General features: G+C 57.6%; 1 protein-coding gene across 4 annotated transcripts; it reads left to right on the forward strand.

Annotated features, from left to right (window-relative positions):
- The first annotated feature begins 471 nt into the window (after window positions 1–471).
- PRSS56 (serine protease 56) lies at window positions 472–22169 on the forward strand. Of its 4 annotated transcripts, none has more exons than XM_084999241.1 (18): window positions 472–527; window positions 1864–1972; window positions 2303–2391; window positions 10612–10715; window positions 12262–12643; window positions 16488–17148; window positions 17685–17822; window positions 18184–18237; window positions 18359–18548; window positions 18912–19011; window positions 19099–19258; window positions 19606–19748; window positions 19954–20116; window positions 20304–20480; window positions 20572–20736; window positions 20816–20878; window positions 21265–21371; window positions 21670–22169. In XM_084999241.1, the coding sequence occupies exons 6-18, from the start codon at window positions 17046–17048 to the stop codon at window positions 21895–21897; spliced, it is 1791 nt and encodes a 596-aa protein (XP_084855367.1). In that variant the 5' UTR covers window positions 472–527; window positions 1864–1972; window positions 2303–2391; window positions 10612–10715; window positions 12262–12643; window positions 16488–17045; the 3' UTR covers window positions 21898–22169. The 4 variants fall into 4 exon arrangements, with proteins under 4 accessions (XP_084855367.1, XP_020930945.1, XP_084855369.1 ...); XM_021075286.2 differs by having other exon boundaries at window positions 16488–16725; XM_084999243.1 differs by lacking the exon at window positions 18184–18237.
- The last annotated feature ends 392 nt before the right edge of the window (window positions 22170–22561 follow it).

Below are 22561 nucleotides of genomic sequence, written 5' to 3' on the forward strand. Positions count from 1 at the left end.
ACCCCAAGGCATATGGAGGTTCCAGGCCAGGGATCAGATCCGAGCCAGCCAGAGCAGTCATGACCTAAGCTGCAACCTCGGCAATGCTGGACTCTTAACCCACTGTGCCTTGCCGGGGATGGAACCTGTCCCCCTAAGATGCCACGGACCCCTTTTTGCCACAGCAGGAATTCCTGATGGTTCTATTTTTATGGTAAATGCTCAAGAGTCCCCGGGGGTCCTGGTCATTCTGGCCCCAGCTCCTTTTCTCTTGCTCTCTTAGGAGAAAAGCTCCCAGGACCCCTGCCCCTGCCGGGTGAGGAGGATCAGAAACCAGGACCCTGAGGCCTCAGACCTCCCCTACTCAAAGTTCAGGGGCCCGGAGCCGCCAGGGAGGCTGGGGAGGGAGGGCCTGAGGAGGCCGCGCTGGCAGCTAAATTTGTTCATCCGGCCTGTCAGTCCCTTAATCTGGCCCCTGAGGAACAACGCAGAGGCTTCACTCGAGATGACAAACGAGGAGGGGAGAGGCCTGCCCTGCCTGGACTCCGGTGAGTAATGGCTTTGCATTAAGATATTAGGCCTGGGCGACAAGAAATGTGCTCCTGCTCCCGCTCCACCTCCAAGAAGGCCAGGAAGAGAAGGGGGCTTTCTGAAGACCAGGCTCTGGGAAGGTGGAGGAGGCTGGGAGCTTGAAAGAGGGCAGGGGTGAGGGGTGGAGGGGTGGGGGGGTGGCAGAGAGGTGGGGAGGGAGGGAGGGAGAGAGAGAGAGGCCACAGAGCTATGCAGAAACAGAGACACAGCGGGGAGAGAAGAAATGGGGGTGGGGGACAGAAAGACACAAGGACTTGGCAGCAGGGCGGGTGTGGGTGGCAAAAAAAGAGACACCTGTCTTCATAGAGGAGAAGGATGCCTTGGTCAGGGCCATGGCTAAGCTGGGCAGGTCTGCCACCAAGGGGGATTCAGCTTCCAGGGAGGGCCAAGCTGGAAGCCTGGCTTCAAGTCTAGACTTGGTCTCTGATGTGCTGAACTTGATCCTGAACCTCCTGAGCCTCCTGGGCTTGGAGGACACTGGGTGGGCTGGTGGCCCTGTCAGAACTGACCTAGACCAAGGGGCAGGACCAAGGGGCAACACCCTTTCCTGGCAGCCTGTTTCCTGGAGGCGGGGTGGGGGGAGGCACTACAGAAAGTAAGTTCCAACTCCAAGTTCATGCGCTGCTTAAGGAGCCCCTCCCTCATTGAATCCTCGCTGTACCAGAGCCAGTCTCCAGGGGCCTCGGAGGGGAAGAATGTGCGGCCATGTCCAGAGCAGGACTTAGAGACAGCGTGGTTCAAAGACAAGGGGCCCGGAGAGAGCAAAACTGGGCAAAGATGGACTCCAGGCAGATCACAGGGACAGCTTGCCCCTCTGCCAGGATCTCAGAGCTACTCGAATACCGGTTCAGACAGCAGCGCTCGCCTGCCTGGGTTCAGAGTTTAGCTCCAGCCTTTGTGTTGTGTGGTCCCCAGAAGGTTGTGCAACCTTGCATTTCCCCACTCAGACCCCATCTCTAAGGTGGGGTGATTATAGCCCCAGAGCATAAAGCTTCTCCGAGGGATGCTTGAGTCAGTTCCTGTAGGATGCCTAGACTGGGGCCTGGCATATCCTGATGCTTCGGTGCACTTCACAAATTGCTGGGAGGTTGTTTGTGTGTGTGTGTGTTTGTGTGTGTTTTGTTTTGTTTTGCTTTGGGCATGCTCAAGGCCTGTGGAAGATCCCTGGGCCAGGGATCGAACCCACGCCACAGCAGCAACCCAAGCCTCTGCAGTGACAACGCCTGATCCTTAACTCACTGTGCCCCAAGAGAACTCCCCACAAATGGCTGTTAATTGTCTTATTTCCCTCAGGCCCCAGCCATGACCATGTAAGCAAGGTGACACCCGGAGGGAGTCCCCACACCCCCTTTTCATCCTCAGACGGGCTTGTGGCCAGACCTGGGAATCCTGGCTCAACTTGGTAAGCCATTGACCTTGCCATGCCTCAGTTGCCACATCTGCGCTATGGGCATATCTTTAGGCTTAGTGGGGACAACGTATATAAGCCATTAACAAAGCCCACCCTGGCCTGGCTCAGATGCCCCAGACCTCTGCTCTGAGGGCCATCACTACCCAGTGCGCATGTGTGTGCACGCACACTAGCTGGGAAGCAGGGATGATCTGAGCATTGTGCTCAGACACAATGATGAGATGAGGGGAAACCCCAAATCTGAGGCCCAGGGCCCCATGCCCCAGAGAGCAGGGGTCAGGAGCCCAGCTACCTCCATTCTCTGTGCCCCCCTCCCTCCAGCGCCATCATCTGCTGCTCTGCCCTCCGGTCCCACTCAGTGCTCGTGGTGCTGTCGGCTCCTACACTTTGCTGGCTCCAGGATTTCCCAGGTGGGCAAATCTGTGGGGAGGGGGGTGCTGTGGCTTGAGCAGGTAAAGGACGATTCAGAGAACAAAGAGCAAAGAGAGGCTGCCTTGGAGTTCCCGTCGTGGCGCAGTGGAAATGAATCTGACTAGGAACCATGAGGTTGTGGGTTTGATCCCTGGCCCTGCTCGGGGGGTTAAGGATCCGGTGTTGCGGTGAGCTGTGGTGTAGGTCACAGATGAGGCTTGGATCCCGCGTTGCTGTGGCTGTGGTGTAGGCCGGCAGCTGTAGCTCCGATTGAACCCCTAGCCTGGGAAGCTCCATACGCCGCAGGTGAGCCCTAAAATGAGGACGACAAAAAAACCAAACACACACAAAAAAGAGCGGCTGCCTTGGGGAAAAGGGGGAGGAGGGAGGGTGGAGAGATCCTGGCAAGGGCAGAAAACGCAGGAGATTCACTCCCTGAACTTCGGAATGCCAGGCCAGCAGCTGTGCCCTTCTGCTGGGGAGGCGCGAGGGAGGGGACGGGGACGGGGACGCCATGGGGCGGTGCTTCCGAAACCGACGCCCACAGGCCATCCGCTGTGGGGTAACTGGGGTAGCCACAGTCACTGAGCTCTTCCTTCGACCGCCCCAAGATCTCCCCCTGATCGCCCCGGTTCGAATCCCTTGTCCCAGCTGGGAGACTCCTCCGTTCTACCTCGCGCCCCACCGGTCCCTGGGGTGCTGGTCCAGGGATTCCATTTTTCAAGTCTGTGTCTCTCCCCGAGCGCCACCAGGGGGCGCCCCACTCCTGCTCGGCCCCCCACCCCCTTAGCCCGGGACCCGCTGGGCTGGTCCGTCGGAAGGAGGGGCTTCCTCGCGTCCGGATGGGGAGGGTCGGCAGGCCTCCTGGCCTGGCCGCTGGGAGGTCTGCTGTGTAGCTCTCCCGCCCCAGAGCTTGCAGGTGGCCCGCCACGCTGCCCATCCTCTCATCCGGTGGCGGGCGGGCATCCCACCCCGGGCATCCCACCCGGCGGCGCTCCTTCCGCGATGCTGCTCCATCCGCATCCGCCGTGCAGGGCTCGAGTCGATCCCGCAGGTCCACCGGTGGAGTCCTTGGCCTCCCTGCAAGCCCAGGACCCAGAGTCAGGGGCTTGGTTGGGAGCCATCTGTGCTGGGGTCTCACTTCCCCTGAGCTCCCGTCCTTCTCTGAAGGTTGAATGGATGAACTGTTCCCAAAACTGGTTTGTTCAGAACGGGTCAGTGTTTAAATAGAGAGGGCCCAGAATCAGTAAGTTTTCTCCAGGGACGGGTTCACGCCTGAGGAACTTTGGCTTCTTCAGTTCCCCGCTGCAATTCCCCCAGGGAGCCCTCTGCCCTCCAGGAGGAAACCAAGTCCCTTAAATATAATTTAAAAAAATTTTTTTTCAGAAGATAATAGCCCAATTGATTCAAAAAATCAAAGCAATACAAAGTAAAAAGGCTTCTTGCAACGCTGTCCCCAAGTACCTGGTCCCAACCCCCCACATACCTGCCAGGTGGCATGTTTATTAATTTCTTACATAATCTTCTAAAGAAAATAAAAATCTGTGCTCTCATTTTTCCTCCATTCTTCTACAAAAGGTAGCATATCATGTACACTCTGTTGTGCATTTTGTTTTCACTAAATCTATCTTGACATTCTTTCCAAAACAAAGATTCCTTGTTCCTTTTTTACAGCTACATCGTTTTCCCTTGTGTGGCTGAACACAGCCCATTTTAAGGTTGCTCCTTTTGGGCTCTTACTAGCAATGTTGCAGTGAACATCTTGCACATCCACCATTTCGTAAGTGTGCTTTTGGGGAGTTCCCGTCATGGCTCAGTGGTTAACGAACCCGACTAGCATCCATGAGGACGCAGGTTTGATCCCTGGCCTCACTCAGTGGGTTAGGGATCCAGCGTTGCCGTGAGCTGTGGTGTGGGTTGCAGAATGTGGCTTGGATCCAGCCTTGCTGTGGCTGTGGTGTAGGCCAGCAGCTACAGCTCTGATTGGACCCCTAGCCTGGGAACCTCCATATGCTGTGGGTGCAGCCCTAGCAAAGACTAAAAAAAAAGGGGGCTTTTAGACAGACAAGTGGGGTAAAACGTCCTGTGAGTCCTATTCACAGAATGAGAGTGTGTGTAACGTGGGTGGGTACTTGATCAGGTTTTACCAGGTGCCCTGCCTGGGGCTTGCGCTGTCACACTGTCCCCAAGCCATGATCAGACTGTTTCTCAGCAGCCTCACCAGCAGAGAAGGCTGATGTACTTGTGGGTATTTGCCACAAATTCGCTTGTGTTCAGGGTTCACTGAGAGCCTGTCTTGACCTCTAGACAGTAAACCCACTGCCTGTGTCTCCCCCGCACGCAGCTCTTCTCCTTTACCGTAACTGGTGCATTCGAATCACATTGTTATGCCGTTATTATTATTTCTTCGGTATTTGCCTACCACCAGCCTGTGCGCTCCATGCGAGCAGAGACTATGCCCCAGTCCCCAGCTCGGGCATGTCAGAGATGCTGGCTTCTGCCACCCACCCTCTCTTTTGGTCGAGCCCCGCCATGCAGAAGTTCCCAGGCCAGGGATAAAACCTGTGCCAGAGCAGTAACCAGAGCCACAGTACTGACATTGCTGGGTCCTTAACCGCTAGGCCACCAGGGAACTCCCCTTTGTTGTCTGGGATGGTCCCTCGTGTGCTCCACATTCCTCGTCGGTGCTTTGCATGGGTGCCCTCAGCTTCGACTCTCAACCCCTTAGAAGGCACAGGTACTCTGTGGAGCAGATGAGACTGAGGCTTAGGCAGGAGGTGACTTGCTCAAAGACTCACGGCGAGCTGGCAGGATTCCTTTCTCATCAGCCCTTGTCCTTCCTCCTGAGACCTTGGCTTTACTTTGTCCCTGCTCTGGCTCATGGGGACCCCCAATCACCAGTCCAGGTCAGAGGGGCTCCAAGCTCAGGATGCTCCCACTGCACACTGCGTGCGATGGTGGAGAGCCACGTTGGGGGGTGGCCTGACCCCCCGGGGGCCTTGTCAGTTTGCAGGCTCGGTCCCCCCCTGTTGGGTGGCCATGCCAGGGCCACAGCGACCCCGGTGGCTGTGTAGTCACCAGAGCCCCTTCCCGGAGGCCCCACAGCTACACTGGCTCTGTGCCCGACTGTCACTCTGTTCCCCAGCGGCTCTTTGTGGCGGCTGCCTGCCTCCCATTAATCATGTGTGCAGGATTTATTTTCTCCAGCAATTTATTTCAACAAATGCAATCTGGGTGTGCCCACAGGTGGGGGGATGCTCTGCCACTGCCAGAGTCGTGGAGCCTGGCTTTTTTGTCAGGCTGATGGGCATGACTCACCAACACTCTCATGGCAGACGCCGTGCCTGCCTGAGCCCTGGGATGGGATCTTAGGTACCCCAGGGGCCATCCCCGCCCCCACACCACTGCAACCTCAGTATCCCAAGCAGCCTGGAAGGTCCAGCTTGCCCTGCTTTTTTTTTTAAACTGGGGCCTTGCTGCCCCCGCCAGGGCTAGCTGGCTAAGGGGGCTCAGGATGAGATTAGCCCCATGTCCTCACTCCATGAAACAGACATTCCGAGGCTTTTTCTGAAGACCCAGGTGGTGGCTCTTTTCAGTTTCCCAATCTGCAGAAGAAAGAGGTTCTCCCTCCCAGATCCCCAACTCCCTGGCACTGCTGGGCACCTTGGCCCTGACCCTGCCACCTGGAGGGAAACACCTCAGCCTGCTGCCCCCTTGCCACGCCCACAACCCATGTCCTCCTTCCTAGGGGTCCCTTTTTGTCCCTTCACCACCCTTGGCCACCCTCTCTAGGCTGTCAGGAGGATGTCACTGCCCAGGACTGAGTAGCAGACACGGCCCTGAGGCCAGGACAGGAGACCAGGGACTACCTGGCTGTGATCTGAGGTCCTGGGTTAGTGCCCCTGGTTGTCTGTCCACTCACAGGCCTTGGAAACGGGAAGGAAAGGACTGGGCAGTGGTGAGCAGGGGCCCTTCACCTGGTCCTGACCCCCACCAAGCTCTTGGCATCCCAACCTTATCCTCCCCCACTGCAGCATCTCCAGGGGCCCAGATGCCATCCCAGGGCACCCACTTCCTCCATCGGGATCCCCCAGTCCCAGCCTGGGACGCCTGCCTTTAACCTGCCCTACCTCGCCCAGTCTGGCTGCTGCTAATGCCATAGATAATTCCGAAGCCATTACCCTGCAAATGGGCTGCACTTCAGTGAGTGTGTGTGTGTGTGTGTGTGTGTGTGTGTGTGCATGCACACGCACAGGAAGGGGGCTATGACAGGCAAAGCGCCTTACTCACCACCATAATTAGCTTGGGGTGTTAATTAGCCACCCCCCACCTCTGGTCCCCTGCCCTGGCTGCCAGCCTCCACTGGACACTGGGTGATGGGGTCTGGAGCTCTGGGGCGGGGCAGAACATGCCCAAAGGGAAGGTGGTGAGGCTGTGCGGAGGGGTCTTGGTGTGTGAGCCACCCCGCTTCTTTGCCATGGGTGCAGCCAAGCTCAGAGAGTGGCTGAGCCACTCCGCCTCGGGGTCCCAGACCTTAGGAGTCTTAGGGAGTAGAGCCGAGCCAGGGGTGCAAGATGGATGCTGGAAGGACTTTGGTGGCATCAAGGCCCTGGGTTCTCCTCTCCCACCTCACTCCAACCCCTCTGGGCCCCTGGCCTCCAGCCCTCTGCTTTGTCTGCCATTGGAAGACCCCACCCTTTCCCCCAGGTGCCCTCACAGCTGCTCCCCTTGGCCCCCTCCTGCCTCAGCACAGCCAGGTCCCCCCACGCGGAGGCAAACCCTCTACCCTTTCAAGAAGAACCTTTGACCTTTGTGTCAAGAGACTTGGGCAAACCCTGATGTGTGACATAGGCAGGAGGCACTGGTGGCCTCAGAAGGCAGGGCTGGGCAGTAGTCAAAGGAGTGGCCAGGCGACATAGCTCTTCATTTCTCTGCTCTGAGCCTCAGTGGCCTTATCTGTGAACTGTGTCCAATGACATCTGCCTTAAAGCGTTGTGATCGTTAAAGGCTTAGTACATTGTAATACATTAAACCATGGGAAACTGTTTATCGTTGGTCAATTTTCCACATTAATATTTATCCGGTGAAATACTGCACTACAAACTTTGTATCATTGATAAGGTTTCCACTGGATGCCCTGCACTTTGCTTTTATACTCTTCATGTTTTGCATTTGTGCAAATGCTACCTGCTGGTTTAAAGGAACTTGAGCTAAGTGAGAAAGTAAGAAAGTAAGAAGCAAAACAAAAATAAAGATAAATCTCTCTTTCAGAAATAGCCGTAATTAGGAGCTCCTGTCGTGGCGCAGTGGTTAACGAATCCGACTAGAAACCATGAGATTGAGGGTTTGATCCCTGGCCTCACTCAGTGGGTTATGGATCCGGTGTTGCCGTGAGCTGTGGTGTAGGTCGCAGTCGCAGCTCGGATCCTGCATTGCTGTGGCTGTGGTGTAGACTGGCAGCTACAGCTCTGACTCAACCTCTAGCCTGGGAACCTCCATATGCTGCAGGTGCAGCCCTAGAAAAGGCAAAAAAAAGCCCCCCCCCCAAAAAAAAAGCCATAATTAGTGACTAATAACCATTTCCAGACATCTCTTTTTGTGCTGATACAGGTGCAAGTTTAGAGAGCTAAATGGATAAAAATATTGCTAGGAAAGGGATCATAGTAAGTATCTTATTTTATTTTATTTTAATTTTCAGGGCTGTACCTGCGGTATATGGAAGTGCCCAGGCTAGGGGCTGAATCGGAGCTACAGCTACTGGCTTACACCACAGCCACAGCAACATGGGATCAGAGTTGCATCTGCGAACTACACCGCAGCTCACAGCAATGCTGGATCCTTAACCCACTGAGCGAGGCCAGGGATTGAACTCACATCCTCATGGATACTAGTTGGGTTCTCAACCTGCTGAGTCACAACGGGAATTCCTGAGTATTTTAAATACACTTTATTAAATTTAATTTGTTTATTTTAACAAAGGAAAATAAACGGAAGGAAACTGAAAGAAACCACAAGATGGCATTTTCTAAAAAGAACATCTCATATTACCAAAAAGATGTGAAAACAATAAGAATAAAAAGCATTGGCGTTCCCGTCGTGGCTCAGCAGAAACAAATCCGACTAGAAACCATGAGGTTGAGGGTTTGATCCCTGGCCTCGCTCAGTGGGTTGAGGATCTGGTGTTGCCATGAGCTGTGCTGGAGGTCGTAGGCGCGACTCTGATATGGCGTTGCTGTGGCTCTGGTGTAGGTCGGATTCGACCCCTAGCCTGGGAAATTCCAAACGCCGCAGGTGTGGACTTAAAAGCAAAAAAAATATATATATATATATTGATTAGGGAGGATCTTTCTTGTCGGGGGGGGGGGAGAAATGTGAACATTATAGTAGAACTTGAAGATGTTAAGTTAGCAACCTTTCAGAGAAACACAGCTGACAGCAAGATCAAGAAAATGGAAAAACTTATGGAGAGAGATCATAAGAAAGGGATTTTTTTGTCCTCTGCCCTTTTAGGGCCGCACCAGAAGCATGTGGAGTTTCCAGGCTAGGGGTCTAATCTACACCACAGCCACAGCAACACCAGATCCAAGCCACGTCTGTGACCTGCACCACAGCTCACCGCAACGCAGGATCCTTAACCCACTGAGCGAGGACAGGGATTGAATCCGCAACCTCAATGTTCCTAGTCGGATTTGTTTCTGCTGCGCCATGTCGGGAACTCCTGGTTTGCATTTTTTAATCACAAGCTTGAACAATGGTATTCAAAATTCCGCACATACTTAACTTCGAATAATTTCACCTGGACGTATCCTCCTTCCTTAAAGCTTTCCATCATGCTTAAATGCTGAGAAAGATGTAATTTCTGGGATGTTGTAAATACCGACTTTTTTTTTTTTTTACTTTTTTTAGGGCTGTACTTGTGGCATATGGAGGTTCCCAGGCTAGGGGTCAAATGGGAGCTACAGCTGCCAGCCTACAGCAAAGCCACAGCAACGCCAGATCCCAGCCCGAGACTGCGACCTATACCACAGTTCACAGAACACTGGATCCTTAACCCACTGTGCAAGGCCAGGGGTCGAACCCACAGCCTCATGGATGCTAGTTGGATTTGATTCCTCTGAGCCACGAGGGGAACTCCAATATTGACTCCAACTTCTTAAGTAAAGCTGTTACAGCTCTTTTGATGGGTTCCATAGGGTTCAACTTAAGAAATGAACCATGCAGCCCAGAGCTGGCCCATGGTGGCAGTCAGCTTAGCAACTGCTGTTAGTAACGCAGGACCTCAGGCTCCATGGATCCCCAACTCCAATTCAACCCCAGCCCGGGAACTTCCACATGCCGTGGGTGCAGACTTAAAAAGCAAAAAAAAAAAAAAAAAAAAAGATTAATAAATAAAAAATAAATATAAATAAATAAATAAAACAAACAAATAAATAAAAATAATAAATTTTAAAAAAAAGGATCCCGTGCTGCCACCGGTCGCAGCTGTGCCTCAGGTTCAGCCCCTGGCCCAGAGAATTTCCATATGCCACAGGAGCAGCCATAAAATTAAAAAATACATTATTTGTTAAATGTGGAAATAACTTTAAAAAAAAAAACTTTAAAAATAAAATAAAATGGAAAAGCAGAGGTTTCCCCCACCCCTCGCAGGATCCCTGGAGTAGTGGTTGGCCCCCCAGAGAAGGCGGGGGTGGGGGGGTGCAGGGGTCACCCTTTCTCCTCCCAAGCACTTAGAAGAGGTTGACAGGAAAGAGTGGTGGGAAAGGACTGAGATTGAAAGGATTATGGGGTGTGTACAAACGGCTAGACTCTGATATGGGGGGACCACACGGTGCGTTTGGGGAGCAACCATACCTTTGGCCCCTGCCGAGAATATTGGGTGAGAAGCCATGGGTCTCGCCAACCCCTTAGAGCGCTGCCTGCAGGTTCCAGGACCACCTCATTCTCCGAGACCCACGGACCCTGCAGGCAGCATCCCACCGCCACCCCCAGGCAGCACCCTTGCCTCTCCCTCTTAAAGTCAAGTTCAGCCCAAACGGAGGGAGAAGTCAGAGCAAGTGAAGCTGACAAACTGAAGGGGACAGGCCATGCGTGAGGAAGGCCCCGTGGGACCAGGGGGTCCCCCTGCTCAGACTCCCTCTGAGCATCAGGCCACACAGACCAACCCGGGGAGTGCCTCTGCCCTGCTCCTGCCCCAGATCCCATTCTTTCTTATTCTCTAGGCTCCAGCATCCATCCCCCTTGCTGCCTTCTAGGAGCCTCTTCATGCAAGGAAATAGCATCCCATGAACTCTGAACATCTGCAAAATGCCGACCTAGAGCGATGGTGAGAATCTCCGCCGGCCTTTTGCAAGAAGCCTAACAGGTGTCCATTAATCCTCTGAGCAAGATGGATGTTATTAGCCCATTTCCCAGATTTCGGAACATGAGGTTGAGAGATGGGGAAGGGTGTTAGTTTCCTGGGCTGCCCATCGCAAAGGATCACTCACTGGGTGGAAATGGACACTCTCACAGTTCTGGGGGCTGGAAGGCCCACAAAATCGAGGTGTTGGCAGGGTCACGCCGTTTCAAAGGCTGTTTTGAGGATCTGTCTCTTGCCATTCGTTCTCTTACATCCAGCGTGGGGGCTCTCCTTGGCTTGCAACGCATAGCTCCAGTCTTGGCCTCTGTTGTCACTGGCCCTCTCCCCAAGTGTCCCTTCTCTTTGGGAAGGACAGATGGGATTAAGGGTCCACCCTGCTCCAGCGTGACCTCTGCTCTCTGCCCCCCTCCCCACAACTCTATTTCCAAATTAGGTCACATTCTGAGGCACTGGGGGCCAGGACACCAACATATCTTTGGGGAACAGTTCCATTCACAGCAGGAAGTGACTCAGCCCGGTGTCACCCGGAGGAACAGTCAGAACCCCAGGGCCTGAGCTCTGAATCATGGCTTGAGCAGCCTCTCATCCCAACAGGAACATCTCCTCGCAGTCATTGTACCAGTACCAGCTCGTGGCTGCTTTTGGCCAGCAGGGCTGGCATAGCTGCCGGCCTGCTCTCCCGGCCCGGACGCTGCCCCCAAAGGCAGACTGGCCAGGGCTTAGTCTCCCTCCCCCCGCCCCAAGCCCTTCTGGCCACTGCCCCTCGGGGCCCCAGGGCGGTTTGGGGTGGAGGGAGGGGTGAGCACACCCATGGCAGGGAGATCTCCCCAGGACAAGTGTCTCCCCCTGGAAGAGCAGCATCTGCCCCAGGGCGCCCAGTGTCTGGGTCTCTCCTCCCCATTTCCAGAGGCCCAGGGTTCCCCTACAGTCCGCCTATGAACACAGGAAGGGGCTCCATGCCAGGGGGGAGGCTGCTGGGCGGGCCCACATCACCAGAGCCCATGGGAGCCTCCTGACCTGAGCTTGCCGGGGTTTTCCAGCAATACCAACGCAAAGGTCCAAGGTTCTCCCCCCGCCCTCTTCTTGTAGCAGAAGACGGGGGCTGAGACTTTGCTTCCACCTGCGGGGCGGGGGGATGGGGGCTGAGGGGGAGCAGCTGTGGCCTCACAGGGCATGGGGGCAGCAAGGCCAGCAGACGACAGACAAGGCCGGCTCCCCTCCCAGGCAGGAGACAGGGGCCTGGAGGGGGGCTGAGAAATCAGAGGCCACAGATGCCACTAAGCAAGCTTCCAGGTCCTTGGGCATCCCTCCCGCACCCTGGACATCATCCCGCCTCCAGCCCCAGAAAAAAAGGAGGCAGAGGGGGCAGCACAAGAGGGGACTGCAGGAGGGGTCACCTCCCTGAGCCGCTTCCTTCCCCAAGTTCAGAGGCGAGGGTGTGAAGGGCTGGTCCCTGCCTGTCCCCCAGAAACTGTCCCCTCTCTCCCCCCACCCACATCACATGCCACAGTCTGAATGTGGGCGTGAGCGAGAAGCGCCTGCAGACCAGGCCCCGCCCCGGCGTGGAAAGGGAGCCGATGGATGGGGAGCAGCCGACAGGGGAGAGGGGGACCTCAGGACGGCGATGGACAGATTGAAGTCGACGTGCCAGGAGGCAGGGAATTCAGTCCCGCAGCAGGAAGAGGGGCCGGTACTGATCACACATGCCTTCACTGGTTCAGCAAATACAGTGTGGCACACCCTGTGGTAGGCGCTGGGGACATCCCAGGGGCGAGACTGAAAGCCCTCCTCCCCAGCCGCAGACAGACACCAAAGGGCAGAGCTCACAGCCGCAGTCTCTCTCCCAGCTTACTGGGGAATCGCAACTCCTCAGGGTGCTGAGTTGAAATAAGGTAGGTGTTCCAGGCACAGCCCTCGGAGGCCCGTTTCCCACTGGAAGGGGCAGCTCACTTCCCAACATCCGGCCAGATTCCCAGCCTTCTCCACCCCCCCAGGGCAGAGCCTTCTCCTTCTGGACTTTGTCCCCTGAGACTCCACGTTCCTGCTTGATAGAATCTCTTCTCCCCTCCCCGAGCTTGGGCTGAGCTTCAGAAGCTTGAATGGGGTTGGGAGTGCGAGTGAGGGCGGTTCTGCAGTGCTGGGGGAGGTGGAAGCAAAGGGGCCCTTGCTCCTGATTCATCCGGGCCGGGGAACCCTGGACCAGAGTCCAGACCCTAAGGTGGCTACACCTCCTTTTCACTGAGAAGGAGAAATGCCAGAGGGCCAACCTGCGGGGTCGGGAGAGTCCCTCAGGCTGGTTCCCTGGACACAGGGGCTTCCCTGGCTCAGGAAGTCCTCAAATTTGGTTTAATGCCACAGTCTTAAGTTTTGTTTTATTTTATTTTATTATTTTTGGCTGCCGTGTGATGTGGGATCTCAGTTCCCAGACCAGGGATTGAACCTGGGATGCAGCAGTGAAAGCCCTGGATCCTAACCACTAGACCACCAGGAAACTCCCTTGCAATTTTTTTTTTTTTTTTTTTTTTTGGTTTCCCCTGTGGTTTGTGGAAGTTCTTGGGCCAGGGCTGGCATCTGTGCCACAGCAGCGAAAACACCCAATCCTTAACCACCAGGCCACCAGGCAACTCTGAATTTCTTAATAACTATTGAACAAGGGGCCCTTCTTTTTCAATTTGCCCTGAAACCCTGGCATATTACGTAGTCGGTCCTGTCCGTGAGGCACGTATTACAGCAATGTACAGCTGGCAGTGTCATATTGTGCTGCACTTTGTCCCCAAAGCCTGGAGCCACCAGTCTCTTTCACACTCAGGGCCAACCCTCAGGCCTGTGGACGTATGTGAGAAGGCCCCCTGTAAATGCTCAGGGACCAGGAACCTCGGCGGGGGGGAGAGGACGGGCCCTGCCCCACTCGGCACTGCCACCCACTGTCCCTTCAAGGGGCCCCAGCTGGTCTGTGAGCCCTCTGGCCAAATTGACCTCTACTGGGAACAAAATGCCAGTCCCTCCCTCTCCCAGCACCCCCATTCCTGAGCAAAGATTTCCTTGATTCCTCCAAGGATCCCACGCCTCACTCCCTCCCGCTTGGCTGGAGCCACGAAGGAAGACGTTTCCTCTCCCTCCCAATCTCTCTCTTCTCTGCACGTGTGGCACGTGGAAGTTCCCTCGGCCAGGGACCCAACCCGCACCAGCGCAATGACAGTGTCAGATCATTAACCCACTGAGCCACCAGGGAACTCCTTTTGGGGGGGTAGCGGAGGATGGTAGAGAAGATGTCCCCTCCACCAGCCCTGTGCCACCCCAAAGGCCCTCCTCCCCGTCCCTTTTCCCTTTCCACTCGGAGGAGGGGCCATGGGGGAGCGTGGCCTCTGATAGGGTCCTGCAGGGAGCCCTGCACTGTGGGGCGGGTCTGGGGCAACTGCCCACGTGACTAGGCTGTAGAGACAAAGTCCCTTAAACAGGCAAGAGCCCCTGCAACAGAGAAATGGTTGCTCTGAAGAAGATACAAGAGGGTGATGTGACAGAGATAAGAGATGCTGCTGGGACAGTGGCCTCGCCATCACATTCTCGGGAGAAGCAGATAAGGAACAAGTGCACCCACCAACAATAATAAACAAAATCAGGGCTTCCCATTGTGGTGCAGTGGAAATGAATCCCACTAGGAAACATGAGGTTGCGGGTTCAATCCCTGGCCTTGATTAGTGGGTTAAGGACCCAGTGTTGCCTTGAGCTGTGGTGTAGGTTATAGACGTGGCTTGGATCTGGCGTTGCTGTGGCTGCGGTGTGGGCCGGCAGCTACAGCTCCGATTAGACCCCTAGCCTAGGAACCTCCATATGCCTCGGACGTGGCCCTAAAATGCGAAATAATAATAATAATAATAAAATTATTCCACTAAGCTTGGAGTTAGACATGGTTCTTAGGAGGTAACTTGTGCAAATGAATGAAAAATTGACCTGGACTCGAGGTGGGGTATAGACAGAGGAGAGGCGAGGGCTAGTGACCCATCCAGCCATGGGGACAGGAGTGGCAGAGGAGTCAGCAGAGAAGGGTGAGCTGGAGTTTGATCGGAATTGCAGCCCATGCTGTGAAGCCCCTAATTTTTCTTTCCAGGTGGCAGGGGTCTTTTTTTTTTTTTAGCCTGAGGAGAGTTGGACCAGAGGGACAGTAAATAGATCAGCAACTCCTGGTCTTCTTGCTCCTCCGCCTCCTGCCTTAAAGACCCGTGGAGGCAGGAGGGGGACCAGGAGGCAGGTGGGAGCTTAGCCCACCTGGCTTTGGCAGAATCCAAGCAGCTAAGGGACTTAGGTGCCCAGTGGGCAGGAAGGGTACCCCCGGAGGAACTCCCCAGGGGTAGTGTCCACAGGGCGCTGCATGGTGAGGCTTTGCTCTTTTTGCTTTTTAGAGTCACACCGGCAGAGGTTCCCAGGTCCAATCGGAGCTACAGCTTCCGGCCTGCACCACAGCCACAGCAACGCAGGATCCTTAACCCACTGAGTGAAGCCAGGGATCAAACCCGCAACCTTATGGTTCCTAGTGAAATTTGTTTCTGCTGCGCCACAATGGGAACTCCTTAATCCCTTCATTTTGAACACAAGAACCTATGGATGCATCTGAGCTGTTGGCCTCCACCCCAGGGTCTGCTAAGCGTTCCCACCCATCTCTGCTTTCTGGGCCCCTACTCTGATGACTCTCTTGAAACCACAGATACTTTTCCTTTAGATATTTTCTCAAACCTCTGTTTATGCTTCAAATACAGGCTGTGTTGAGCAAACACCCTTTCTGCCAAGACTTTGGAGATTAAAAAGTCCCAAACCCCGGAGTTCCTGTGTGGCTCAGTGGTAACAAACCCGACTAGTATCCTTGAGTATGAAGGTTCGATCCCTGGCCTCACTCAGTGGGTTAAGGACCTGGCATTGTGGTGAGCTGTGGTATAGGTTGCAGACACAGCTCAGATCTGGCCTAGGCCGGCCCCTGTACCTCCGGAATCGAACCCTAGCCTGGGAACTTCCATATATAGAGGGTGCGGCCCTTATAAGAAAAAATAAATAAATAAAGGAGGAGTCAGATCCAATCAGGGCAGGTTCACCTGTGCAGAAGAAGCAAGGGCTGGAGAAGAAAGGGTAGTATTACTAAGAGATGCCATGACAGAGCTGCTCTGAAAAAGGACTGCGTCTGCCAAAGCCGCTGTGGGTCCCCAGGCTGAATTAGGGTGCCGGGATTCTTTTGTTTGGCCCCAGGATATTCTGTGGGGCAAAAGGGCACCTCCTCTCTGCCCCAGGTGGGGACTCAGTCCCAGGAGAGCTGCCCATTGGTGGCCCTTCCCGTGAGACTCCAGAAGACGCCCTCCTGCCAGATCAGGGTCAGAGCAACTCAGAACAATGCCGGGCAGGCTGAGCGGGCCCTCTGCAGGGGCAGGGGGTCTGGGAGAGTGGCAGAAGCTGCCGGGGCCTGTCCTTCCCGAACTGGGCCACTGGTGGGGCCTTTCATCTCCCGCCTTCCTCTCCGGGCCACTCCAGCGTCCGCCCGCCTCTGCCTCTTCCCCCCCTCCCTGCCAACCACCACCCCCAGTGCAGCAATTACGGCGCTAATTAGGGCGCTTTGATCATCTTTAGACATGGCCACACTGGGGAGGGGACGCTGCCAAGCAATTAGGGGCAGAGGGGTTGGGAGCTTGGGCACCTCCTCTAGGGGTGGGGCTGCCAAGGACCCTCAGACACCCCCTGCCCTCCTCCCTCCAGGAGCGACTGCCTCCAGCAGAGTTGTAAACTCCTTGGGGAATAGAGGCAGATGGGACTCCCGCCTCCCATCGGAGCCCTGGAGACAGGGCCAGCCCCTGGCCGCCAGCCCCCCTCCGCCTGGCCCCCAGCCTAACCGTCAGCTCTTCTGGCCTGTCCAGGCCCCTTTGATGGAGCCGCAGAAACAAGGGCTCCTTTGACAGAAGGGGGGCCTCAGAGCCTGGATGATGGGACTTCAAAGGTGAGAGTCGAACCCACTACCCTCATCCCTCCCCCGGCCTGGCCCCCTTCCCGTGTGCCCCCCAGTCTGTGCTCTATATAGCCCCCCAAGCCCCGTTTCCCCTGCGGCCTCCTGGGAGTTAAGGGCCAGGTGAGGGACTGACCAGGGGAAGCGGGCCACTGCGATGTAAGAGAAGAGAGTCAGATGATGCGAAGCAGAGCTCAGTGCCCAGGGGCAGAAAGGCAGCCGTGGGAGGCAGGCACCAGGACACAAGCGCCGGGAGGAAGGAGGACCCCGAGGGGGAAAGAGCACAGGGTGACCTGCCCAGGCTCCCGGTCACCATGCTGCTGGCCGTGCTGCTGCTGCTGCTGCCGCCCCTCCCAGGGCCACAGTTTGCCCATGGGCACCCACTGTACCTGCGCCTGCCCCCCAGCACCCTGCAAGGTGAGCCCAGGCTGGTCTGGAGAGTCGCCGAGGGCGATCGAACATAGAGGCGGGGGTGTGGGTGGGGGTTCCGGGCAGGGGGGCCGGCAAGCCCTGCCCAAAGGTGGGCTTTCTGGAAAGTTCTGGGTTTAGCAGGGAGGAAGAGGCTCAGGGCAGCATCCTCTTGGCTCTCTGGGCCCCGAGGTGGGCCACTCGACCACGATCATTTTGTGCCAATGCACCTGGGTTCTGTGCTGTCTGTACCTCTGGAGGGCTGTTTTTCTGTCAGGCTTTTTAGGAAGGGCCCTTTTCAAAGATTCCTGCCCAACTCAGTTGAAATTACGGAGGTAACTTGATCTAAGAAACTGGTCTGAGTTTGCTCCTGAGTCCTGGGGCCTGAGGTCCCAGGCTCTTTGTCCTCCGCGTTCTGTCCCCGGGCACCTGGCGCCCAACCTGCGTTCCCCCCTGGGTCTCCGAAGGTGGGGCTCAGGGCTGGCAGAAGGAGGACCAGCCTGGAAGACCCCAGCTGCGCCTGACTTGCGCCCCTGTCCCAGCAGCTCTGTCAGCCCAGGGGACAAAAGTGTTGCGGGCTGCCCAGAGGAGCGCCGAGTGGGCAGTAAATCGAGTGGCGATGGAGATCCAGCACAGGCTGCACGAGTGCCGTAGCTGTGCCAACCACACCACCCCATGCCCTGGTGAGCTTGCCCTGGGCCTGATCTCCTGTCTCCCCCCCCCACCCCATCCCTTCCCATCACACCTTGGGGACAGAGACTGGGCAGGGCTGCAGCCAAGATGATGCGCCCGAAGGTCTTGCCAGGTAGAAAGGGCTCACCAGGCTTGGGCACATCATGTGCAAAGGCAGGAGGGCAGGACCGGTCTGGGCTCGTTTGGTGAACAGTGAGAAGTTCATGGCTGCTGAAAGAGCCCCTGACTGCTATGGGGGAGGGTAAGGGCAGTGAACCCGTGGGGGGTGAGGCAGGAGAGGGTTCCGGCCCAGCCTGGGGTGGAGGAAGGGTGGGAGGGTGCCACGAGGCTCAGAGGTCTGTTTCTCAACAGCACCTGGGTGGCCCAGGCTTCAAGCCCCCTTCCTCCAGGATCCACCTGAGCCAGGTGAGGCTGAAAAGGTTCACGGGGGCAGGGTTGAAGGCAGGTGGACGCCCCCGGGGGGACGGGTCTCAATGGTGAGGACGACCAGGACTTGTCCCTCCTGACACCGCTTCGGTCTTTCTAGGTCCTTGTGGAGAGAGACACCCGGGCACTGTCAACGTGACGCGGGCCCACGGCCGCATTGTGGGGGGCAGCGCTGCACCCCCAGGGTCCTGGCCCTGGCTGGTGAGGCTGCAACTCGGTGGGCAGCCTCTGTGCGGCGGCGTCCTGGTGGCGGCATCCTGGGTGCTCACGGCGGCGCACTGCTTCGCGGGGTACATCTGCCCCTAGGCCCCTGCCCGGCCCAGATCCCCGGTTCAGCTCTTCCGTGGTCGTCGGGCGGGTGCCACGAGCGAGGGCCGGTCTCTGCTGCCCCCTGGCGGCGGTCCCCACCCTGTCTCTGCCTTCAAGGCGCTCCTGCTGCCTACCCAGCAGCACAGAGATCTCTGGGACGCACCTGCCTGGGTGTTCGACCCACTCGGTTCCGCGGCCTCTCCCAAGCCCGCCCTCCCTGCCCCCAGGCGGAGAAGCAGCCCGGCGTGCGGGATCGCTGGGTGGGACCCGTGGGCGGAGGGCAGGGTCTCCAGGGGACATCACTGCATCCTTGTCTTGCGTGTCTTCTTCCTCTCGCCCCGCAGCGCCCAGAACGAGCTTCTGTGGACCGTGACGCTGGCCGAGGGGCCCCGCGGGGAAAAAGCGGAGGAGGTACCTGTGAACCGCATCTTGCCCCACCCCAAGGTGAGAGGGCAGCCCCCAGGACCTCAGAGTTGGCAACGGCAACCTACCCCGAACCTCGTTGACACTGCACTGCCACCCCCTCCTCAGTTTGACCCTCGGACCTTCCACAACGACCTGGCCCTGGTGCAGCTGTGGACGCCCGTGAGCCCGGCAGGGGCGGCGCGCCCTGTGTGCCTGCCCCAGGAGCCCCAGGAGCCCCCCGCCGGCACCGCCTGCGCCATCGCGGGCTGGGGTGCCCTCTTCGAAGGTACTAGGGAGGGTGGGGCCTGGGTGAGCTGCGCCTGTGGTGGGAAGAGTGGGGTGGGGCGATGGAGTTTGGGAAGGCCAGGCTGTAGGATTCTTATCTGCGTCCAGCTGCCTTAGCAAAATGTTGCCCACCCCATAAAGGGGGAGGGTCCAAGGAGGGGACTGGGAGAGAGTTCCCTGAACCCGATCAGTATCCATGAGAACAAGAGTTCGATCCCTGCCATTGTTCAGTGGGTCGCGGATCCAGCATTGCCACGAGCTGTGGTGTAGGTCACAGAAGCAGCTCAGATCCCAGTTGCTGTGGCTGTGGTATAGGCCTGAGCCCCTTCCACTGCCCCTTCCCTGTAGATGGGCCTGAGGCTGAGGCGGTGAGGGAGGCCCGAGTGCCCCTACTCAGCCCGGATACCTGCAGAAGGGCCCTGGGACCTGGGCTGCGCCCTAGCAGCATGCTCTGTGCTGGCTACCTGGCCGGGGGCATTGACTCGTGCCAGGTATGAGCCTTGACTGATCCGAGGGTGTTGGTGGGCCACTCCCCGTGGGCGGGACAGCCTCCTTTTACAATCAGACTGTCACTGAGCTTCTCTGAGCCTCTATGTCCTCATCACTAAAATGGGTACAAGAGTGATAACCCCAGGGGAGTTGAGAGCTGGGGGGTCATCAATGCAGTGCCCTCTCTCTTGGCTTGGGTCTTCACAGGGTGACTCTGGAGGCCCCCTGACCTGTTCTGAGCCTGGTCCCCACCCCAGGGAGGTCTTGTACGGAGTCACTTCCTGGGGGGACGGATGTGGGGAGCCAGGGAAGCCGGGAGTCTACACCCGTGTGGCTGTGTTCAAGGACTGGCTCCGGGAGCAGATGAGTGGTCAGCATCCCTTTCCTATTGCCCTCTCCCCAGGGTCCCACTAACTGCCCTGGGACCAGCCCATTTCCACCCTGCCTGTTTCCAGCCTCTTGCGTTGGGAAAGCCTGTCTCCCTCTGGGGAAGGGTTTTGGGGGGCTAGAGCCCAAAGCGGGGTGTGTGTGAGCTAGTTTCTGCCGCTCCTCCGCAGCGGCCCCCTTCAGCCACGAGCCCAGCTGCAGGGAGCTTCTGGCTTGGAACCCGAAAGAGGAGCCTCTGGCCGAGGCCGCCCCGCCCTGCGCCTTCTACGCCCACCTGTGCCCGGGGCCCGCGGGCGCCTGTGCGCGTTTGGCGCACCAGCAGTGCCTGCAGCGCCGCCGCCGATGTGGTCAGTCCCGTTCCGGTTCCCGGGGCTGGCCTGGGGGCCTGGGGGTCTGGCCCGCGTCTGACCGCCGCTTGGACCCTTGTCCCGCCCGCAGAACTGCGCTCGCTGGCGCACACCCTGCTGGAACTGCTGCGAGGCGCCCAGGAACTGTTCGGCCCGCGCCCGGGGGTGCGGCGCCTGGCCCCGGCCCTGACTCGCCCAGCTCCGCGGCTCCGGGATCCGCCCAGGCGCCCTTCTCACGAGCAGCGGCTGCACCCAGGTACCCCAGGCCCTTGCAGCCTAGCTCGGGTTCCAGCCCAGCGCGGCCGAGGCGTCCCCCTAATCCTGCATCTCCCCAGGATCGTGGGCTGCGGGCACGAGGTTTCCGAAGCGGAGGTCGGAGCCGCGCGCAGAAGCAAACGGTAATGACGCCCCCTGCCGGCGATCGCCGTGGACTAGGCCTAGGGCGGGCCCAGGCCGGGTTTCTCGGATTCCCGCAGAGTCTGTGCCGGGAAGCAGTTTCAATCCATCCCGCCTCAGTCAAACCGACGCTCCCCCTCCTCCGCAGCAGGGCGGATGATTCCTTGGCTGGGGGACTTGTGACTTTGGGCCCTCATCACTGTCAACAGAATCTGGGCTTTGTGTTACCATTTAACGTCTCTGAGCCTCGGCTGGCCCTCGGCCGCCCCATCTGCAGCAGGAGAAGTCGGCCCACCGGGACGTGGCCCCAGGTCCTTGTGGGGATACCACCTACGGCCTCCTGCTAGTGTCAGTTCTCTTATTCCCGCCGCCTCTCCCCTTCCTGCAGGCTGCCCTGGGTTGGAGCCCCTGCGGCAGAAGCTGGCCACCCTCCAGGGCACCCACGCCTGGATTCTGCAGGTCCCCTCAGAGCGCCTGGCCATGGACTTTCATGAGGTGGGTCCCCAGGCTTCCCAGACTCCCTCGCAGTGTGCACAGAAGGCTCGCCTGGGTCAGCCCTGATGGGCAGGGGTCCAGCAGTCCTGGGGGTGGAGGTAAGGGATTCCCAGGGGAAGGGCAGCGGTGTGGGAACTGGGTGCCAGGTGGGTGTGAAGCTGGTGGGGCAGGGTGTGGCCAAGTGAGCAGGATGGGGGGAGGGATGGGGGGGTCTGGGGGAGTTTCTGGGGGCAAGGAGGAGAGGAGCCAATAGTAGGGTGGTGGGCCCCCGAGCTGCCTCTTCTCTCTCTTTCTGCAGGTGCTGGCAGATCTGGGCTCCAAGACACTGACCGGGCTCTTCCGAGCCTGGATTCAAGCAGGCTTGGGGGGCCGGCACGTGGTCTTCGGCGGCCTGGTGGGCTTGGAGCCAGCCACGCTGGCACGAAGCCTTCCCCGGTTGCTGGTGCAGGCTCTGCAGGCCTTCCGCTTGGCAGCCCTGGCGGAGGCAGAGCCCCAGGGAGCTCAGATGGGTTCAAGGCAGGCCTGACGGCTGGGGAGGAAATGGCACCACCGACTCAGCCCTCGGGTTCCCCCAGGGGGCGCTCATGAGCCACGTCTCCACCCCAGCCCCTTGTCGGGACTGCTGTTCCAGGGGCCTGGGAAGGGTTCAGGGAGCATGATGACAAACTGTCACTGCCAGAGTTGGGTGGGTGTGGAGGGGGTGGGGCAGGAGTCCTGAGCCCGATATGTCTTCCCAGATGCTCCGTCAGAGAATCACAGCTGCTTTAATAAACATTATTTATCATCTACGGAGATAAATCCAGAGCTTGCTTGCTTTATATCTTTCTTTCTTTTCTTTTTTCTTTTTCTCTTTTTGTCTTTTTAGGGCCGCACCCTCGGCATATGGAGGTTCCCAGGTCTAATCGGAGTGGTAGCCAGCGGCCTACACCACAGCCACAGCAAAGCGGGATCCGAGCTGCTTTTGTAATCTACACCACAGCTCACGGCAATGCCAGATCCTTAACCCACTGAGCGAGGCCAGGGATTGAACCCACGTCCTCATGGATACCAGTTGGGTTTGTCAACTGTGGAGCTATGGCGGGAACTCCCCAGAGCTTTCTTAAGATGGGAACCAGGCGGGTGGACCTTGGATCTCTGGGGGGGTGGGCCCAGCTTCCAGAAGCAGTTGGTAGAGTCACTGGTCAGGGACT

Source organism: Sus scrofa, chromosome 15 (assembly GCF_054392235.1).
Source record: "Sus scrofa isolate SSC_HxYL_T2T_F1_AM1 chromosome 15, Sscrofa_HxYL_maternal_Yorkshire_Landrace_v2.0, whole genome shotgun sequence".
NCBI lineage: Eukaryota > Metazoa > Chordata > Mammalia > Artiodactyla > Suidae > Sus > Sus scrofa.

Excerpts from the sequence above, each read along its gene's own strand:
- PRSS56 (XM_084999241.1), top strand. The coding sequence starts at position 17,046 with ATGCTGCTGGCCGTGCTGCTGCTGCTGCTGCCGCCCCTCCCAGGGCCA. Across the intron at positions 19,749-19,953 it reads GGGGCATTGACTCGTGCCAG|GGTGACTCTGGAGGCCCCCT; the intron begins GTATGAGCCTTG and ends GGGTCTTCACAG. Across the intron at positions 20,481-20,571 it reads GCAGCGCCGCCGCCGATGTG|AACTGCGCTCGCTGGCGCAC; the intron begins GTCAGTCCCGTT and ends TCCCGCCCGCAG.